Genomic DNA, 20,420 nt, shown 5'->3' on the forward strand with positions numbered 1-20,420 from the left:
TAATCCTCTCTGTTGGGCAGGGTCACAGGCCCACCACTCGGGGCCACAGTCCTCTTCGTACCTGGGACGTGACCGTGGCTCCCCCTGGGGTGCAAGGCAGCATGTGGACCCTGAGAAATAACTCCCAAGGCAGGAGGATAATTTGCCAGGCAAATAGCCCCTCAAGGATCATCAGGGGCTCCTGGCCCAAAGGACAAAAAAGGAGCAGTGGGTCTACTTCCCCCAGAGTCTCCAGAGCTCACCCCCTGGCCCTGAATTCACAGACTCAGTGTTACTCAACAATGGCCCAGTTCAAGGCCATCCAAGGAACACGTGCCATCGATTATACAGAGGACCTTAGGTCAGACTTGAAAGGGAAGGATCGCCCTGCTCACCCCCAGGCACAGCTGGTAGAAAGGGATGAGATTGTCATTCAGGGTCTTGAAGCGTCTCACTGCACCCTGTTCCTGGGCTGCACTAGGGGTGGAAGCTTAGGGGTGCCAGGAATTCTCAAGTGTTTCAGGACCAGTTCTTTACATGCCTTGTAGCCAGGACATGCCACGCAGCAAGTTCAGTCTGTCAGTTACGTTGGTCACTGGGAGTCGTCCTTCTCTTTCCATATGTCAGGAACCTCTTTGAAGGCTTATGCCGTGCTGGGAGGAGTCATGAGCTTAGAAAGAAAAGAATAGGGTTTGGAGTTTGTTTTTTCCCCAGATGTCACTTTACATAATCTCATTATTCAAAATGATCTTTCAGAGGATAATTTGACTTATAGTTAGATTTGTTTAATATGATTCCCCATTTTGAAAAACATGTGAAGTCATCCTTCTTTTAAAGCAACTCTTGAAATAAAGGGTCTGCCAGTGACTGATACTAGGAGACTTTGGGGAAAAAAATATTCCAGATTCTTGCTGTCCTCTACTTTCCTTTGAAGGGGGAAACATGAAATACTTCCATGCTTTAAGCCCATGTAAAAGAAGAGAGAGTTAACAGATTTGCCCAACAACTTCCAGAGGACCAAACTATATAGATAATAGCATCAATGGCTTAATAAAGACTCCTTGTGAATTAGGCCCTGCCCCAAGCGCTTTTACAGACAGTAGCTCATTTAATATTCTGATCCTTAAAAGACAGTCCGGTGAGGGAGCAGAGGAGTTCAGGGACTCTCTGTCCCTGTGCCGTAATGTCCCCACGCCCAGCGTGGTGGCTGAAGGGTTACTGAGTGCCTGAGGCGCTGGCTCACAGGGCAGAGTTGGACTCCAGCTGCCTGTGAACCCACCGGCTAAGGTGTGTCTCCAGGGCTCTCTTCCAGCCTCACCTCTGTGCTGAGGGTGTCAAGTTGCTCTGCATCTGTCTTTAGCCGGTTACCAATCTCTTACAAAGAGACCCAGTAAACAGAAGTCAAAGAACCAGAGTGAGCCCTGGGTGCTGGGCTCCTCCCAGCGTCCTGGCATATTTTGCTTTCACCAAACAAAGTTGAGAGTGTGGCCTGTGAGACTCCGTCACTCCTGGCTCACAGGCGCACCAAACACTTGACTCCTCTCTTCTGCTCTGGAAGCCAAAAAGATGGGACTGCTGTTGACATGTGCTCTGGAGAAAGGCTTAACAAGCTTCTCAGTTCAAGCAGACCTTGGCTTTCTCATGTGGCCAGTTTGTTTGTGGGGTTTCACCCTGACCTTGCTGCTCAACCCGGCTGGGTCATCAGGACCATTGAAGCTACTTAATACCCCAAGCCAAAATGTCAACCTATAAAAATTGAATATCACATGGACTTGAAATGCACATCCCTTATAAAATTTTTAAAGCTTGCTAGATTTTATTAAAATATGTGAACCAGACTGAGTATATTAAATTTATGAGTCCAACTGATGCAGTACAATAATTCAATACAATATGCTTATGTCATTAAACTCATAAAGAAGATTCTCTGAATAGCGGTAATGAATAGTTCGGATTCTGTAATCACAGACTAACATTTTCACCCTGATGAATTTTAAGTGGGAGCTCTCAGAATTCTATTTAACATCAAGAAATAAATGCCATATTTCAAATGATGACTACTTATTCTAAGTATTTACTTTAAAACCTAGGGTAGGAAAGAAGTACCTGCAAAGACAGAATTATTCATTAGAAATACGGAAAGGGTTGGAAGAGGTTGGCATGAAGTAGAATAGGACTGTAATTTATGGCTAATCATAAATTATAAACAGAAAACAAAGAAACTTCTTCTGTTCAGGTTTGAGTGATACCATTTATTCCTTCACCTCTTACCTTTTCCCAAATATGTGTATTTTGGTAATCTCTTAGTAATAACCTACCCAAAAGTGAGTGCTTTAAAGAAACTACCATTTTGTTGCTTATGATGCTGTGATTCTGGAACATGGGCAGGGCTCCGTCGGGTGGTTCACCTTTTCCAAGTGTCACTGTCGGGTCAGGGCACGGGTATGTGGCAGCATTTGGATCATGGCTGCACTGAAGACTGGGCTCAGCCAGGGCACCAGAACCTGCAAGGTGACCTCTTCACTCTCAGCATTACCTCCAGGGCACTCTCTAGGTTAAAGCAAGTCCCAGGACTTGTCCTGGCAGGACTCTGTGGATCAGAGAGAAGAGAGTTTGGCAGGATACATTCTGGACCCCTGGTCTAAGACACCCCGGTGAGGAAGCAGAGGAGTTCAGAGACTGGTTGAGAACCAGTCTGGTGGGCAGTGCAGAAGCGCCTCCCCCATGCTAAACTGAGCGCAGTCCAGTCCTGCTGGACCAGTGGCCGTGCCCCAAGCTCTGCTACCCCACTGTGAGGCTTTATACCCACTCTGCCGTCTGCCTGGAACAGGCTTCCTTCAGAATCTTTCTCCAGTGTCTTCACAGGCTTGATTCTTACTCACCCCTCAGGTCTTGGCATGGTGAATGGTGAATATCGCTCAGTCATGTCCGACTCTTTGCGACCCCATGGACTGTAGCCTACCAGGCTCCTCTGTCCATGGGATTTTCCAGGCAATAGTACTGGAGTGGATTGCCATTTCCTTCTCCAGGGAACTTCCCGACCCAGGGATCGAACCCAGGTCTCCCACATTGTAGACAGACACTTAACCATCTGAGCCACCAGGGAAGTCCCTAGGTCTTGGCATAAATGTCTCCAGTCCCCAGGGCTGCCTCTCCTAGGTGCTCCAAAAGTATCTCATTCCTATTTTTTTTTTTTTTTTTGGAGCCATATTTTAATTCCTGCTTCCTTGTCCAATCTCCCTGAAAAGCCTGCATGTTACTCAGGATGGACATGAAGTTTGTCTTTTACTGAATTCCCAGCAGCACTGGCAGGAGGAAAGCTCTCAGTTAAGTATTTGTTTGTTGAGTTCATGAATGGGGTCTGAAGAGAGAGGGATCAACAGAGAATAAACCTTGATTTAGTCCTTAAAGGATGAACAGGATTTAGATGATGGAAGCTCAGCACCAGGAAGAATGACTCTGAACCATGAGGAGATGGTGTGGGCCGCCAGGTGCCCTAGGAGGGCAGGCTCTGTGTCTGTCAACACCCACGTGCCCACTCCCCGTGTCACTTCGTGGGGAGCAGGGTGCAGTACCTGTGCAGTGGTTGAGCAAGCTGCTTGCCAAAAACTGTCCTAATTTTATCAGAGCATGGAGGACATTTGGAGGCATGTTGGTAAAGGAACCCAGCATGGTTGATCCAATGGAGACAAATTTTAGGATTCCTAAAATAGCCAGAGAGAGGTGTTCAGAGTAGAATGTATGGGAGTTTAAAACTGGGAAGACTTGACTGTGAATAACATCAACCACCTGGGTTGGTTCATAACAAACATGGCCAGTGGTGACCAGACCTCTCTGGGGTCTAGAAATATCCCAGTGTGTCTCCATCCAGGCCAGATTCATCTTCAGAGCCCATCAATCAATGATTAATTCTCCAAGTACTGCAAGGTAAATGAGACCTCTAAGTCAACTGGACTGAGAGTTGTCTTTAAGCTGCCACCCTGGCTAATGAGTTCTGGAAATGAGCAATGCCACTGAACTGCCTTCTCTGTTAATATGTCATGGTGGAAAGGTGGCTCAAGCCCTTTTACATTTTTAAAGAACATTTCAATTTTAATAATTTCAATAACTTTAAATTAAATTATGGATTGGTGTTAAAATTTTGTAAAATGAAAAGAGCTCCACAACAATGAGATGGCCGGGAAATCATTCGGATGACACAGCTGGGGTGAAATATCGCCCGTGAAATAAGCAGTAGGCTGCAGTTACAGCCGTGAGCCCTATTAAAGCGGAAACTTTTTAATAACATAAAATGGTCATGATTTTATCCCCCCCGTTAATTAGAATAGAAGGAAAGAAGCCAATAGATAAAAAAAAAAAAAAGTCTTTCAAATGCTTCTGAGGCCCTATTCTCATTCCCATCTTATACACACGCATACATACTCACACACCCACACATGCATGTGTGGCAGCTGATTGAAATTCAGGGTAAATTCTGAGCAGGGAGGGGACAGCCCCAAAGAAAGGGGCTGCATGTGCATTTACATTTATACCTTAGCGTTACAGGCTTAAAGGATTCTCCTTGAGAATTTCAAGGACTTCCTCACGAATCTGAAGAGCCAGTCATTTTGTCTTACAGTCGTTGCCCTTGTCCAAGTCCCTGTCTCCTGAGATCTCAATCTTCTTACATGGAAACAGAGGATGCAGACACCTGTCCTCCTTCTCCTTAGACTGTCTCAGGGGTCATAGGAGCTCCTGAGCCCGGAAAGGCTTTGCAAATACCTGCTGACCCTACAGCCAGGTTCAAGGCCCCCAGGATTCTCCTGCAGACCCTGCCCTTCCCCAGGCTGAGCCCTCCACATGCTGGCCGTACTCCCTGTCACATCCTTCACTGACCCTGGGTACCACACACCTTCCCTCCTTTCCCTGTTCTCAGACTTGCCCTTCCTTCCAGATTCCAGACCTGAAAGGAGAGTGGCCGCAAGATGGGAGCGGCCATACCATGTAATGTCCCTCTGACCTCCCAGGTTTTTTCCTGGATGAGCTGTAGAGCACAAGGTCTTCCCTTTGAGCAGACTAGTGTTTCATCCAGAAGCTCCCGAATTGAAAGGAAAAACTCAGCAGAAGCTACTTCAAATCCAGCTTCTACTCAGGCCAGGAACTTAAGTACTTTTCCTTTTAGCCAGAGCCGACACTGAAATCATATTATAGGTCACACATGAATCATGTTAATATAATGACCTTCATCAGAAGTGTCTAAAGTGAAGTAGCATGTAGCAGCACATTATATTTCATATTTCCCCCCTTAGTGCAATGTATTGATTGAGGTAACAGGCTAAAGCTCTGAGATAATTGACTAAGTTCTTGCTGAACCGCCCTGTATCGCTGTAGGGAGTGTGTTTCGCTTTTCAGAACTCATTAACACAGCCAACAGACCATATTAGCCTGTGTTTTTGGTTCAAAAGATTAATAATGTTTAGTGGTTGACTTTTGAAATGGTGTTGAATTTTAAAGATTCGCCCTTGTGTGTATCTGGGTTTGGAGCGGGAGTCTTCCAGCTGAATGCTTGGCTGGGAATGGACCTCTTGCATGGGCTGACCCATCTGAGACGGTATGTATGAAAGCCTCCCAGGACGGACTTTATCCTAAGAGAGGCACCCTCGGCAGATGTCCTGAGCCCACTTCAGGCCCCCACCCCCAGAACTGGGTGTGTTGTAAGTGGGAGGTTTCCTCTTATTCTTGACGGACACCTGCTGACACCCCAGGGGTGTTGATGTCAAGCAGTAGGAAACAACTGTGGTCCTGGTGAGCAAGTGGGCTTGGGAATGGACAGACCAAGAGCTCTCCTGCTTCTGCCCTGGATTTCTTATGCAAACTCTTGAAATGCTCCACAGCACCAGCTCTGCAGTCTGGGAGAGGCTTGCCCCAGAGGACCCTGCATCCCTGCAGGCTCCACGTGGTATCTTGATGCGCTCTTTGGCTACATGAGCCCATCCCAGAAGAGGAAGACGAAGAGACCACCAGCCCTCTGCCCTGAGTCAGCCAGATGACCCATCCGCAAAGAATGGAGACGTATTTTTTCAGAAGGGAATCTGAATGTCATCTGGGAAGGGAAACAGAAGGAAGGTGGTCGAGAAATGACCAGAGCCCAGCAAGGCACTGTGAGGAAGGTCTGGGAATGTGAGCAGAGGTGCGTAGACTCTGTGTAGACGAGTAGAAGCATCACAGGAAGGAGGCCTCTGCCCCACGTTTGCATGGAGCATTCACTCCAGACAACCCTGCACCCCTGTCCCTGTGAGAGCGCCGTCAGGCCAGACGGCAAGACGCCCAGTGCCATCAGCCCGGCCCAGTGAGATGGCAGCGCCCAGAGAGGAGGGTCGGCCCGAGAAGAGGGGGCTGCGGACGGAGCCTGGGGACTGAGACCAGTCTCTGGACTCGGGAGAGTTGGGTGTGAGTCCTCACACTCCCACGCGCTGTCACCTTTAGGACGGCACTTAGGACGGTACTTGCGCCTCCTGGACTGCGGTTATTTTTCTCTGAGAAGATGGAGATAGTAGTCATCTCTGTCTCATACCCTGTTGTGGTCTTTAAATGAAATAGCCATTACGCGTTCTCACTGTGCCTGGAGCATTGCAGGCTGTTGATCAACGGCCTGTCTGTGAGAGGAGCGAGGCGATCGCTGGCCTGCCTGGTGCGTGCACGCGGGGGACATCCCCAAGGAGCTCAGGGGTGTCGGCGAGCGCGAGTTAAAGGACAGAAAGAACCCCTTTGGAGAGAAGGAGTCAGGAACCTGGTGCAGGGCGTCCTTGGCGATCTGTGTGCCCCTCATCCTTCTGCTGATCTCTTGTCCTCCTCTTCTGAAAGCTCATGGTCCCTTTTCAGGATTTTGGTTTTGTTCTGGGGGGAGGGGGCAGTTTTTAAAATCACAAGCCATTTAACATTTTGTTTGGAGCAGACCCACGAGGGCCCATGTCTCCCAGTGACTTCTGCCTCCCCCCACCCTGCTCAAGGCCCCTGTGCCGATTGACTTAAAAAATAAATACATAGATACATATACATATATACACATATATACATATATATATGTGTATATATATATGCCTACAACCTGTAGAAGAAAGACACTTTCTGAAGTCAAGGCGCTGTGCATGAGTACTGAAGTATCCCGTAAAGATTTGTCATCTAAATTTGATTTTCCAAAAGCATTAATAAGAAAATACCTTATATTATAGTGTCGGTCCAAGCAGCTAAAAGAAACCTAGATAAATGTCTAACATATCTATTGTTCTTAAACCTTTTTTTGCCAACTTTGAAAGCAGCTCATGGTCCTCCTGGAGAAGGCAATGGCACCCCACTCCAGTACTCTTGCCTGAAAAATCCCATGGACGGAAGAGCCTGGTAGGCTGCAGTCCATGGGGTCGCTAAGAGTCGGACAGGACTGAGTGGCTTCACTTTCACTTTTCACTTTCATGCATTGGAGGAGGAAATGGCAGCCCACTCCAGTGTTCTTGCCTGGAGAATCCCAGGGACAGGGGAGCCTGGTGGGCTGCCGTCTATGGGGTCGCACAGAGTCGGACACGACTAAAGCGACTTAGCAGCAGCAGCAGCATGGTCCTCCATCCCCAGCGTGGTGTGTGGTTTTCCCTCTCTCCCTCCTCTTCTTTCCACCCCCACCCCCGATCCCGCCCCATCCCCTCTCCCCATCCCCTAGCTGGCCCTTGCCTCTCTTTGGGCTCCTTCTCCTCTCAGTCCCTCCCATCTCCTCGGTTGCTCACTCTCAAGACATCCCCAGACCCCCTCTTGCTCTGCATTCTATGTCCTGATTTGCAGTCTTACTGAAAGAAGATTGGGTTTCATCTGACTTCCCGAGGCAGGGCTGGAATGTCTCCCAACCATGGTAGGTGTAGCCACCACTCTCAGCAGCCCTGATCTGGGGTGTTTCACAGAGCAGAGACTGGATGTGACCTCCCCCTACCCCGCCACCAGGCCAGCCAGGGGTCCTGCAGGCCTTCTGTGATCCCTAACAGCTGCTGAAGCAGAAGCTCCAATACTTTGGCTATCTGATATGCAGAGCTGACTCACTGGAAAAGACCTTGATGCTGGGAAAGATTGAGTGCACAGGGAAAAAGGGGTGATGGAGGATGAGATAGTTGGATGGCATCGCTGACTCAATGGACATGAGTTTGAGCAAGCTCAGGGAGATAATGGAGGACTGGTGTGCTGCAGTCCATGGGCTTGCAGAGAATTGGACATGCCTTAGCAACTGAACAACAACGGTGGATGCAGAGATTGAAATTTGTCTGCTTTTCTTATTTTCATGGAGAGGAAGCCATGTGAAGGAAACAGAAATTGGATATTGGATTCCACAGACCCTTCTCCTACTTTGCCCTTCTGACCCTGATAAGCGCATAAACTCCTGGAGTCCTTGAGTTTTGTAAAAAGTAAACTGCCCTGGGGAGGTGGCTCAGTTCCTGGACTTACTTCCACACACCAGGGAGGGTGGGGGTGTCTTTGGACTCAACATTAGAGAGAGAGCTTTGACAGGAGACACTTTAATTTTCTCCCTTTGGCCACAGGTGCTGTGGAAAACACTAGGAGCACAGACAGCAGGATTTATTAATATGAATGTATGTACTTAAGTATGTATTTTATATATAATTAGGATGTATATTGATATACATGCAGTAGCAGAGTTCTAGTACATTAGACTGAGGCCTCAAGCCCTAAGGGGAAGCTTCTTTATTGTAGGAATAGTAATAAACTTGATTCACCCAACACCGTTACACAGTCGTCGATTTCATTACTGAAGAAGCTCAGACAAAAGAACCAAACCCACCGCCCCTCCGTAGCCCTCACTTCAGTAAGTGGGAGGGTATGGGCCCATGGAATACTATGCAACAGTGAAAACGAGCAGACCACAGCACACCCACCCAGGTGCACAAGGCTCACGAGCGTCACGTTAGTGCCATTAAGCAGTGGAAGCCAGATACAGAAGAGTGCATCCTGTGGGATCCCATCGGTATCAAGTTCAAAAGCTGGCAGAACTGATCGGTGGCACAGGAAGCCAGAGCAGTGGCTACCCTGGAGGATGGAGGATGGGGAGGGCTGCCAGGGCTCTAAAAGTGTTCTCATATTTTTAGCCCAGTGCTCAGCACACCAGTGCGTTCACTTTTGAAAACTCATTAAGCGGTACATTCATGATGGATGCTGTTTTCTCTCTGTATGTTTCAGTTTTTAAAAATGAACTCATCAATACTAGTCATCAAGGTTGCTTGTAAGCACTTTCCCCCAGCTCAGCAGTGGGCCCAGGACAATGGGGAATTACAGAGAATGAGATGCTGTCTGTGACGCCAGGCATTTTCTGCAATTTTAGTTCTTTCTTGTGTCCCCTGCCCCAGCCCTGGTCCTTTGGGTTTGTCACTCACCAGCAAGAATTTGCTCAGCCCACTGCAAGCCTGTGGCTCTCGACACAGCCAACCAAGGCCACGCATCACCTCTTCACTTCAGAGCACCCCGAGGTCTCGGCAAAGAACACTTCCAATCACAGCCTTTCTTTGACCAAAGGAGTGGTCTAGGAAGAGGGAGCCAAGGCCACCCGATTCTGCTGAGCAGAGACTCATTGCAGAGAAAAAGCTCTTCCATAATCAGTTTAGAATCAGTTGGATCAGATTCCTCTCTCTGGAGGTTTCATGGAGGCGTGCTGACGCATTCATTTTAAGGAGAGCCATCGCCGGTGACTGCTTCCTTGCTCTCTCTTTACGGGGCTTCCTCAGGTGGGGAAGGGGGATCTCCAGGACCCTCTCTTTGCACTTTATTTATGGCTTTTACTATTACTTCTCTTTTCATTATCCCTTCAGGCTTTCTTGGCCCTTTAAAGGGCCCCTGCTTCATGAACTGATGATGACACATGTTGATACATCATCTGTTCCCGTCCGTCCGGTCAGAAAGCATCTGGGAGGCAGGCGGCGTGGACATTAGTCTGCGCTCGAGCATGGCCGTGGGGGCGTGGGCTGCAGGGAGCTGCTGAGGTGAGGGCCCGGGTCCTGCCTCACCGCACGGAGGGGGTGCAGTCACAGCTCACCCGCGGGGCGACCCCAGTCCCCCTCCTGCCAGATCGGTATTTCCCAGTAGCCGTGTTTGTTGGATCTGGGGTCCCTCTAGGTCAATGTTCCCGGCTTTTCTACCCCCAGAGACAGGGCATGTTCTCTTCTGCTTCTTTGATGCAAATCAGTCCTGGAGCAAGGTGTCCATTTTCTAGCAATTGGTTTTGACACCTTCTTACCTTGACCTGCTTTTTGTTTAGAGAGCATTTCTTGAGCGTTTACCATGAGATCAGCAAGTTAAGAGTATTGAACACGGGAAACAGTCTGAGTTAAAAATCCTTGCTTTCAGGTCTCCTCTCTGGATTACTAGCCTTGCTCACCAGATAATGGGTGTTACAATAATTTAAAAAAAAGACAAAAAAAGAAGAGGTAGGCAGAGGCAGAGTATGAAGGTAAGCCGCAGTTGGGTGACGCAGGACCCCTCTGGGTGCGGTCCGAGCGTCTGTCACCTTGCTCTGGTGCTGGTTTCGCAGACATCTCCGTGTGTCAGCACTCTGCACGCCCTGCCTTGGAAGAGTACTCAGCCGCTGGGCATCAGTTATACTTTGGTAAAACAGAAAGAGTTCGATTTTTTAGAAACTATAAATTACCGTACAAGTGTTAATTATTAGTAGTCCCTGTTACTGTTTTTAAGAAAGAAGCTAACAGATTTTCCTTGAGCAGAATGTCTTCTTTCAGAGGTAAATCTGAGGTGGGTTAATCATTCAGCCAGCTGAATCTGGCTTCTTCCCCCAGGCCACAGGTTCATTATCCGTGTCTCTAGTGACATTTGGGGTAAATAAGTGTTTGCACAGAGGCTTGTAGGATGTTAGCTGCCTCCCTGGCCTTCTCCTGTTAGATGCGTGCCCACCCCCTGCACCCCATTTTCAGTTACAGGTAGCCTTTGCCATACCGGAACTGTATTAAATATTTCTGCATGTTTTCTTTTCCGTTAACACATCTTGCTGGTGCCCGTGTCTGATTTCAGCCCCAGCATCTCGGGTCTTGGACTCAGAGCAGCTTTACGAGTTTGGTGCCAGAAGAGCTGGCCAGTGCTGCCACAGACGTGTGCACAGGTTGGGGTGGGGGTGAGCACGGGGTTCAGAACAGTTAATCTCAGCAAGAGCTTCCTTTACTGGGTGGTCTGTAAATGTGTGTGTTTTCAGTGGACCCTCTCGCCCGCAGTGTTTCTTTTCCTTCAGTGTATAAGAAGCTGCAAAGCACAGAGGGCCTGTGCCACTTGACACATTACTGACTAAGGACTTACTAGTGCCAGAGACGTTAGTTCCTGCAGAAGTCCCCCGGTCAATAAGAGTAAAAATGTGCATTTAGCGTCATGCAGACCGTTAGCCGTTTTGTTCTCCTTCCTCTTAGTGGCCTTTCTGTCAGTGAGTTGGGCGGGGGGACATGACTCGGCAGGCTGCAGTCCACAGTGTTACAGTCAGACACAACTGGAGCGACTTAGCACATGTGACTTGACTGAAAAAGCGGGGTATTAACTACCAGCACCGTGCTGGAAAGTAGACCCCACCCCCAGCGCCCACTGCCCGGCGATCCCTGGGCTTGTCTGCAGACAGCATGGCCTGTGCGTCAGAACCAAGAGGTGTCACCCGCACGCTGGACGCCGTGGCTGCTCCCCAGGTGGGTCCAGTGTGGGGAAGGCAGCAGAGGGGGTTCCCCGTGCTGTTTCTAACGGCAGTGGCAGCCGCTCCATGCCAGGAGGGGCATTGTTTCTAGGCGTTCCTCCCCGACGACTCCTCCCTGCCCGTGTCTTGACCGTGTCTTTGCCTCTCGTCTCTTCCCAGCGGTACCTCAGGGACTTTTTCAGCGTGATGCTCCAGTCGGCCACGTCCCCGCTGCACATCGACAAGGTGGGGCTGACGCTGTCCAAACACACCGTGTGCGAGTTCTCGCCGTTCTTCAAGAAGGGCGTCTTCGACTACAGCAGCCACGGGACGGGGTAGGACTGGAGATGGAACCTTGCCACACAGTGCCTTCTCATCCGAGCAGCCCCCGACCAGGGGCCTGGACCCCTCACCGCCTCCTCCGAGTGCCTGAGCAGAGCCGGGCCGCGCTGGCCACGGTGACACTGAGGGGCGGCCGCCCCTGCCCCTCAGGGTGAATGCGGCCTTCTCGTTGTGTGCAGAGCCTGTCCTGGAGGCTCCGTCACCCTGGGCCCCTGGAGCCGAGCCAGCCCGGGGGCTTCCCTGGTGGGTGGCTGGGCAGACCTCCCCAGTGACTTCCATCTGGTTTCCCCTTTCACCAGAATACTCTTATTTTTTTAATATCCCTTCCATGTGGCTGGCTGTATCCCAAGAAAAGCATTTTAAATTATTTCATTGTATCTTCCTTTTTCCCCATTTGAGGCTGAACTTTTTGTATAATCCCCTAAGCACCGATGTTTACACAGAATTTCACATTCTGCAAAAGGGATTTTCAGTCCAATCATAACTGGAGTCTTCCATGCTTGACACATTGGATGTAGGTTACATCAGCTTCTATAAATCCATTGAAATAGGATATTTGTTTAATCTTGAATATTCAAGAAGTTTTTACCAAATGGCTGTCCTGCACGTTCAAGCTTTCTCTGCTAAGCACAAAATGAGCTCCTCATTGAATGCATATTTTTAAACATTTCGTTCACATTTTTGTTACTGAATCTACTGGATCTTAAGCTGCAAGACTAGAATTTACTGTAGTTTATTAACGATCCCTTAAATTACTCAGGACTTAATGTAGCATCGCACATCCATGTACAAGTAAAACTGCTTTGTTTTACTAAAGAGAAAAATATGAGAAGAAAAAAAGATATATATGGTATATATGGAAATGTATATAATTCTACCTATAGATTTATATGTGTACACACTCCTGTAAGATAGTTATATCAAAATATATAATTCACATGAAATTTATTAAAGGTATTTGCTTTTTTCAAGATTTAAATGGAGCTGCTATCAATATTAAATGAAGTTATGGAATCCATCCTGTAGCTTAGTTTATTTTAAGCTTGTGACATGATCATTCCTCCTGGTCTGTTTAAAAATTTATCTAATGTGCTTGGAAAGATACACAATGTATAATTTAGCATTTGTTTTGTGGAAGATGCGCTTACAGTAATGATTGAAGTCACAAATGAATGGGTAACAAAACAGGCCTGCATTCAGTCTTCTGGAAGATGCCTGTGCAACAGAGCTCTCCAGTCTGAAAAATGTATATTCAAAGATGCAATTATCCTGATAAGGGGGGAAATTATTATTGTACTAATTAGATATCATAGTTTAGCATGAAAAAAAATGAGGACTTTTTTTTTTTTTAATTGCTGCAGGAAGACTTCGTATTGAGTGCTGTTGTGATTACAGGCAGAGGTTAGGGGTAATTACTGCTAGGAAATTTAAACCTAGAGATTAAAGGATAAAAACTGAGAGATGATATCAGGTTAGCCAAAAACTTCATTTGGGTTTTTATGTACGACGTGCCCTTTTTGCTGAGTAAACTAAATGGTTTTCTTCAACTGACCAGGTCACCTGTCTCCTGCCCTTTGGGACCCGTACTGGAAGCCAGGCTCATGGCAGGTGTCTCACTAGGATCACACAGGGGACATGACAGTTTGACAAGAATAAATAGACGTGTGTTAGTAGGAAGCACAGGAATCAGACAATGCTTTGATTCCAGTCCTCATCTTAAGGCGTCAAGTTGAGGGTGGAAATCCTGGTCGGTGCTGGGCAAAGCTGGCTGTAACACATGGGCGTCATTTCACTTCTCTGAACCTCAGTCCCCATCTGAAAATGACACTGTTGCACAGGGTGACCTCTAGGTTCTCACCTAGCCTAGGGTGACAGGCAGAGGGACCGTCACCACTGTATGGATGCAGACTTCTAATCGGACTCAACAGCATCTTAATCTGAGTAAAACTTGAAGGAATGCTGGCAAGCCAGTGAAAAGTCTCCTCAAAACAAGCGATGAAATCCCTTTCTGAGACGAAGAGAAGACACACGACAGAGATATCTGTCTCTGGTGATAAAATGGAAGCTTCATTAATTTGGACTAATTCAAAGGAATAAAAGAAGGCCAGCAAGTATCTATCGTATTACTTTCAAGTGTGTCAAATAACAGGTATGCTGCACTGACCGCTGAAGGCAGTTCAGAGTGAAGTGCCACCAATTTATAAATGCTTTTGTAGTCAGTGGGACAAATCTAAGGCACTTCAACAGAATCCTTTATTTAGGATGTTTTAGCATGTCCTCCAGAGACGGCAATGGCATCCCACTCCAGTACCCTTGCCTGGAAAATCCCATGGATGGAGGAGCCCGGTAGGCTGCAGTCCATGGGGTTGGTAAGAGTCGGACTCGACTTCTCTTTCACTTTCACTTTTCACTTTTATGCATTGGAGAAGGAAATGGCAACCCACTCCAATGTTCTTGCCTGGAGAATCCCAGGGACGGGGGAGCCTGGTGGGCTGCTGTCTATGGGGTCGCACAGAGTTGGACACAACTGAAGCAAGTTAGCAGCAGCAGCAGCATGTCCTCCAAGGTCTTGCTTACACTCCAAAATATGTGCACCAAACTTGTGTGTAACCACAGGTAGTAGAGTGCCCTTCACCCTGAGTCCCACCCAGACCTTGTTTCTAAGCTAGAAAAATTCCAATTCAGCCTTGTGATTAACTTAGTCAAGTGATACGAGGTCACGCTGCCTCCTTAATGATGGACATCTAGGAGATTCCTGGCCCACAATGCAGAGACGCTCTGAAGATTCATGAACCAGGGCACTGGGCCCTTCTGTTTATGTTTGTTGGCGGGAAGAGCTCAATCTGTTCCCGACTCAGAACTCTAGACAGCATCTTTCAGACTCTGAACAGAAGCTTTCAAAGCCTAGTGCATCCATGAACTGGAAATATAGCTGCTATGGAGATGCAGTTGCAGCCCCAGAGCTGGGCCATGTTGCTGATCTGGGGTCAGCTTTTGCCTACGGCAGCCCTCCCGTGTCTCCCCGGATGCATCTCCTAGCGCACGGCTGTGCCTGGCCCACTGTTGCCTCCGGTTCGCTCCTGGAGACGGGGAGCTGCGCGGCATCATGATGCGGCTGCTTTAACACTCAGTCTGCACCAACCACAGGCGACGCTCATCCCCTCCAAGAACACGCAGGTAACAACGTGAGAGATAGTATTCCGTGACATACTGCTTTCAAAGGGTGCTGTTGGAGAGGTTTTGAAATGGACCCTCTTTTACATTGCCTAAAATGGCGCCTGGAGGTTTCGTGAGTCCAGAGTTGAACGTGTCTGCCACATGAGACCTTGTTCCTCCCGTGTTCCTACACACACCGCAGGAGTGGTCCACACTTTGTTCCTGGAAAAGAGTAAGGACAGCTAGGTAAAAGAACTCCGTGGCCAAATCCAATGCTTCTATTATATGCACATCACCACAGCAGGTATTGATGTTTTGGAAATACTAAAGAAAGACCACTCATCTGAGGAGACTCATTCTTGACAGATTTAGCCCATATACCCTTCTTTGTACAACAGGGCTCTTTCCACCAGCAAAAAGAGGGGTCTGACTGTTGACTTTTTTGTTTGGTTTAGAGTGCTTTTTCTAATGCTAATATAGTAGGTGAAAAATTACTCTTTGATGATGCTCATGTTGTGAATTTTGCACATACAGAGTTATTTCCAAGTTGAAACAAATTACCTAATTCTTAACTGCAGATTTCTAAAGCATCATATTTCATATTGATCCCATGGTGGTACCTGAGAGTTAGCAGGGCAGAGTTGGAACTGGTGGGGATGATGCCTTCAGAAGCCTCCTGCATTAGGGAATCCAGTAGAACTAGTTACATGTAAAATAGCGGGAGGGACATAAAGGCAGTTGAGGGACCCGAAGGGCTTCAAGGATGTGAGTTTACCCTTGTTCCCTCCAGATAGCATTTGCACACACTTGTAACTGTGGAGTTACAGAACTGAGTTCTAGCTTCTAAGGCCACCCCCTGCCTTTCTAAAGGGTCTGCCCTCTGTGCATCTCTTGCTGAATGACTAAATACAAAATACCCTTTTAAAAAATTTTTGTCGGAGTGTAGTTGTTTTACAGTGTTGTGTTTCTACTGTACAGCAAAGTGAATCGGCTATAGGTGTATTTATATATCCCCTCTTTTTTGGATTTCTTTTGCATTTAGGTCACCACAGAGCATGGGGTTCCCTGTGCAAAATAGTAGGATCTCATCAGATATCTATTTTATACATAATATCAATAGCATATATTGACATATATTGTCAATCCCAATCTCCCAATTCATCTCACCCTGCTTTCTCCCCTTGGTATCCATACATTTGTTCTCTTATCCATTTGTGTCTCCATTTCTGCTTTGCAGATAGGTTCACCTGTACCATTTTTCTAGAGCCCACTTATTAAATGCACGTGTTAATATATGATGTTTGTTCTTCTTAGTTCACTCCATTTGACACTCTCTAGGTCCATCCACATCTCTGCAAATGGCACAGCTTTGTTCCTTTTTATAGCTGAGTAATATTTCATTGTGTGTATGTGCCACATCTTCTTTATCTATTTATCTGTCAATGGACGTTTAGGTTGCTGCCATATCCTGGCTGTTGTAAATAGTGCTGCAGGGAACATTGGTGTGCATGTATCTTTTGGAATTATGGTTTGGTTTTCTCCAAGTATATGCCCAGGAGCAAGCTTGCTCAGTCAAAATGGTAGCTCTATTTGTAGTTTTTTTAAGGAGCTTCCATACTGTTCTTCTTAGTGGCTGTTCCCATTTACATTCCCACCAACAGTGTAAGAGGATTCCCTTTTCTCCACAGCTTCTCCAGCATTTGCTGTTTGTACATTTTTTGATGATGGCCATCCTGAGTGGTGTGAGGTAACATCCTTTCTTTAACTGTAGTCATGTGGTACATCTGTATTTGAAAACAAGGAGACTTTTTTCCTAAGTTACGTCTCCCACAATTGATTTCTGCTGTAGGAATTTGAGATTCATCAGTTTGGTTTTGTTCCTTCTGCATTGCTGGAAAGGCAGACTCTTCCCCGTTCAGAGAGAGAAGAGTGGATGTGTTGAAAACTGAGAGGTACTCTGGTACACAGTCGGAAATGCGCAGGGTAAGACGGGCCAGCAGAGAGCCGTGGCAGGCCAGCATCATGAAGCTGCGCGGAGGAAGACGCGCCGGCAGAGAGCTGTGGACGGTCAGCATCACGAAGCTGCGCGGAGGAAGACGCACCGGCAGAGAGCCGTGCTAGGTCAGCATTACGAAGCATGCAGAGGATGACGTGCCGGCAGAGAGCCGTGGCAGGTCAGCATCACGAAGCATGCGGAGGAAGACGTGCTGGCAGAGAGCCGTGGCAGGTCAGCATCAGGAAGCTCTTGGGTGCCATGAAGGCAGGTCACCAGTAAGAGAAACCATTCTCTAGAATTTAAATCCGGATTGAAAAATATTGTTAGACATCTTCACGGTTCAAAAGCAGTTACTTTCCTCCAAGTATCAGGAAGCCTTGCTGCTGCTGCTGCTAAGTCGCTTCAGTCGTGTCCGACTCTGTGCGACCCCATAGACGGCAGCCCACCAGGCTCCCCAGGTCCCTGGGATTCTCCAGGCAAGAACACTGGAGTGGGTTGCCATTTCCTTCTCCAACGCATGAAAGTAAAACGTGAAAGGGAAGTCGCTCAATCGTGTCCGACCCTTAGCAACCCCATGGACTGCAGCCTTCCAGGCTCCTCTGTCCATGGGATTTTCCAGGCAAGAGTACTGGAGTGGGTTGCCATTGCCTTCTCCGATCAGGAAGCCTTCCGCACAGTTAATATTTGCAGAAGTTTCTGTATCTTTCCAGTAGCCACTCAAGTTGTGCCTGAGAGCTACTCGCTGAAGAACAGCCTGGGGGTTCTGCTGTCACTGAGGCTCCTTCTCTGCCAGGCAGAGGGAAGGGAGGGGGGCGGGGGAACACAGCTGCTTTTGCAAAGCATCGGGGACCATCTTCAGAGAAAGGAATCACAGTGAACAAGAAAGCCAATTTGTGGTGATTAAGAGCTTCTTGAATATTTGCACTTTGCTTAATTCCAACTCTGAGCTTTTCTCTCCCAAACACACCAGAGGCCTTGGAGAAGGAGGGGGTGGTTTCTGTCAGTTATGACTTCTTCTCCTATGGTGTCTTGAGCCCTGATTTCAATGGATTTAATAAGAAAAGTCGGTTCACAGAGGGCACAGGCCTTCCGCTGCAGAGGAATCTTAAGATGCTGGCTCTTTATCATCTGTAAGTGGGTTGATGGGGAAGATCAAGTTGACATTCATAAGGGATTTCCCATGCCTTCAGACACATGGCGGATGGCCCACTCCCCTTAGGGTCTGGAGTGGAGGGCCCCTCTGAAGAGCTGGTGGTCCCACGGCTCTCTTCCTGGGGGACGTGCTGCCGTGTCTGCAGCTGATCTGCACTACCACTGCCTGTCCCCGTCTCATTAGTACATGGGGTGAGCCCTTCTCTGGGTGTCGGTCCCTCTGCTGCCTTGTACCCTTCCGGTGCTGGGACGAGGCGGAGACAGACAGGAGGGAGGTGAGCCTGGGACAGCCCGTAAGGTAGGCACTTGCCCTACTTGAAGCCACCAGTATAAACCTGAGTCCCGGCTACCACCCCAGTCCCTTTGTGCAGCAGGAGGGTAGGGGAGGGTCAGCCCAAAGTCAGGCCCTTCTGGTGACCCTGCTGGCCACATGCTGTGTCAGGGGCCTGGCTGAGAGAGATGCACTGAGCATGCTCAGAGCTGGCTGCTCCTTCCTTGTCCGTGGTCCTCGGGGGACCAGCCTGCCCATCCGTGGCCCACCCTCCACTGGCCCGTCACGCTGCACAAACTCTTCTGTGTCACTTTCCGTCCCACCCAGGTCCCCGCGCACAAGGGTGAGCCGCGTGGTCAAGGGCCTGCTCACGAGGGCTCTCAAGCCACTCAGAGCCAGATTAGTAGTGGCAGTTCCATGATGTAAACTGGGATAAAAAAAAGAGCAGGGTGGTGCTAGGAGAGAATGTACTAGAGAAATTATGGAGCCTGGGAGGCACCAGGGCTTCCCTGAGCAGGTGACGTGAGCAGAGAGATGGCCCCCGGGGAGAAGGAAGCTGCAGCGTGAAGGGTCAGTCAGAGGGAGATGGAGGTCAGGGCGGGGGCACCTGAAAGCTGCAGCCAGGATTCTGAAAATGGGATGATGCTTCCCATCAGCTCCAGCTGTTTCGGAAGCTGATATTCCCCGGGGAGGAAGATGAGCACACAACAGCTAAGACTCAACGTTTAAAGGCACGTGCAAGAGGTGAACTTCCTGTTTGTAACAACCAAGGGGCAAGTCCAGGGCCCAGACATGCAGTCCTGTCCTGTGCCATCAAGAGGCTGGTTCTCCTGCTTCTTGAACTTTGACCTTTGGCCTCTCGGGGTTCTGAGATTTCAGAGCCTCTTGTCATCAAGTAGCATGATTTCCATAGACCATCAGAAGTCCAGCTGGGAGTGGACTCCCCTGCCCTGCAGAGGCCGGCAGTAAAGTTCGTGTCCTCTCTTGAGCCACCACCTCCTCCTTGCTCTGTAAACAGCAGAACAGGGTGCTGCACGCAGGCCCAGCTGTCAGGGAGTCACGTGCTAGTTGGGGGCTCAGTTTGTGCACAGTCATGCATTGTGTCCTCCTCAAGCCTGGGGGTGCCACCTGCAGCCCCACCTGGCCATCAGGCCACTTCTCCACCTTCTGAACCTGAACATATTCATCCCAGCTTCCCTTAAAGGAAAAGATTCGTGTTAGAGTGAACAGCCTAATACCCATCCCTTGGATGAACAGAATCACCCCTTTGCTGATGTAGAGAACAGAAGCCTCTAAGCCACCTTGAGAATGTGGCTCAGTAAAAGGGGGCCAGGTTTCCCTGATAGGGTGGCCTGTAGGCTGTTTCCATAGCCCAGAGCCTAGCGGTGTGGACCATCAGGTGCAGTTGCTATGAGTCAATACTGCCATTCACAAGGACTGTTGCTGTTAATGCATTAATTCTCTGGGCTGTGAACAGATGTCTCTGCTGAGGGCAAGCAGAAAGGGTCCTCCTTGGTCCCCACCAATAGGGGATGGACTGCCGTTGTCTATAGCCAGCGAGAGCTTCAAAGAGAAGCAAGAGGCCTTGGGGCCAGGGCACGTGGTCAGCCCAGTAGAGGCTGGCAGGCTGTGTCTGCCTGGCCATGCAGATCTCAGACAGCTGGGCCCAGGCACCTGCTCTCCGATGCTGGTGCTGCCCCAGAGGGCAGCAGGAGAAGGGGGCAACTGAGGAAAAGATGATTAGATAGCATCATCGACTTGATGGACATGAATTTGAGCAAACTCCAGGAGATAGTGAAGGACAGGGAAGTCTTGTGTCCTGCAGTCCACAGGGTTGC

The 20,420-nt window shown here is 48.6% G+C and overlaps 1 protein-coding gene across 4 annotated transcripts in view; it reads left to right on the plus strand.

Annotated features, from left to right (window-relative positions):
- KIF16B (kinesin family member 16B) overlaps positions 1-13,025 on the plus strand; it is a 305,646-nt gene extending 292,621 nt beyond the window's left edge. For all 4 annotated transcript variants that reach the window (XM_086335004.1, XM_086335005.1, XM_086335003.1 and 1 more), the window contains one exon: positions 11,846-13,025. In XM_086335004.1, the coding sequence (XP_086191130.1) occupies positions 11,846-12,004 (159 nt within the window). In that variant the 3' untranslated portion in view covers positions 12,005-13,025. The remainder of the gene's footprint in view (positions 1-11,845) is intronic.
- Positions 13,026-20,420: the final 7,395 nt, after the last annotated feature.

Source organism: Bos grunniens, chromosome 13, assembly GCF_055505025.1.
Source record: "Bos grunniens cultivar Pamir isolate PY7600 chromosome 13, Bosgru_T2T1.0, whole genome shotgun sequence".
Classification (NCBI taxonomy): domain Eukaryota; kingdom Metazoa; phylum Chordata; class Mammalia; order Artiodactyla; family Bovidae; genus Bos; species Bos grunniens.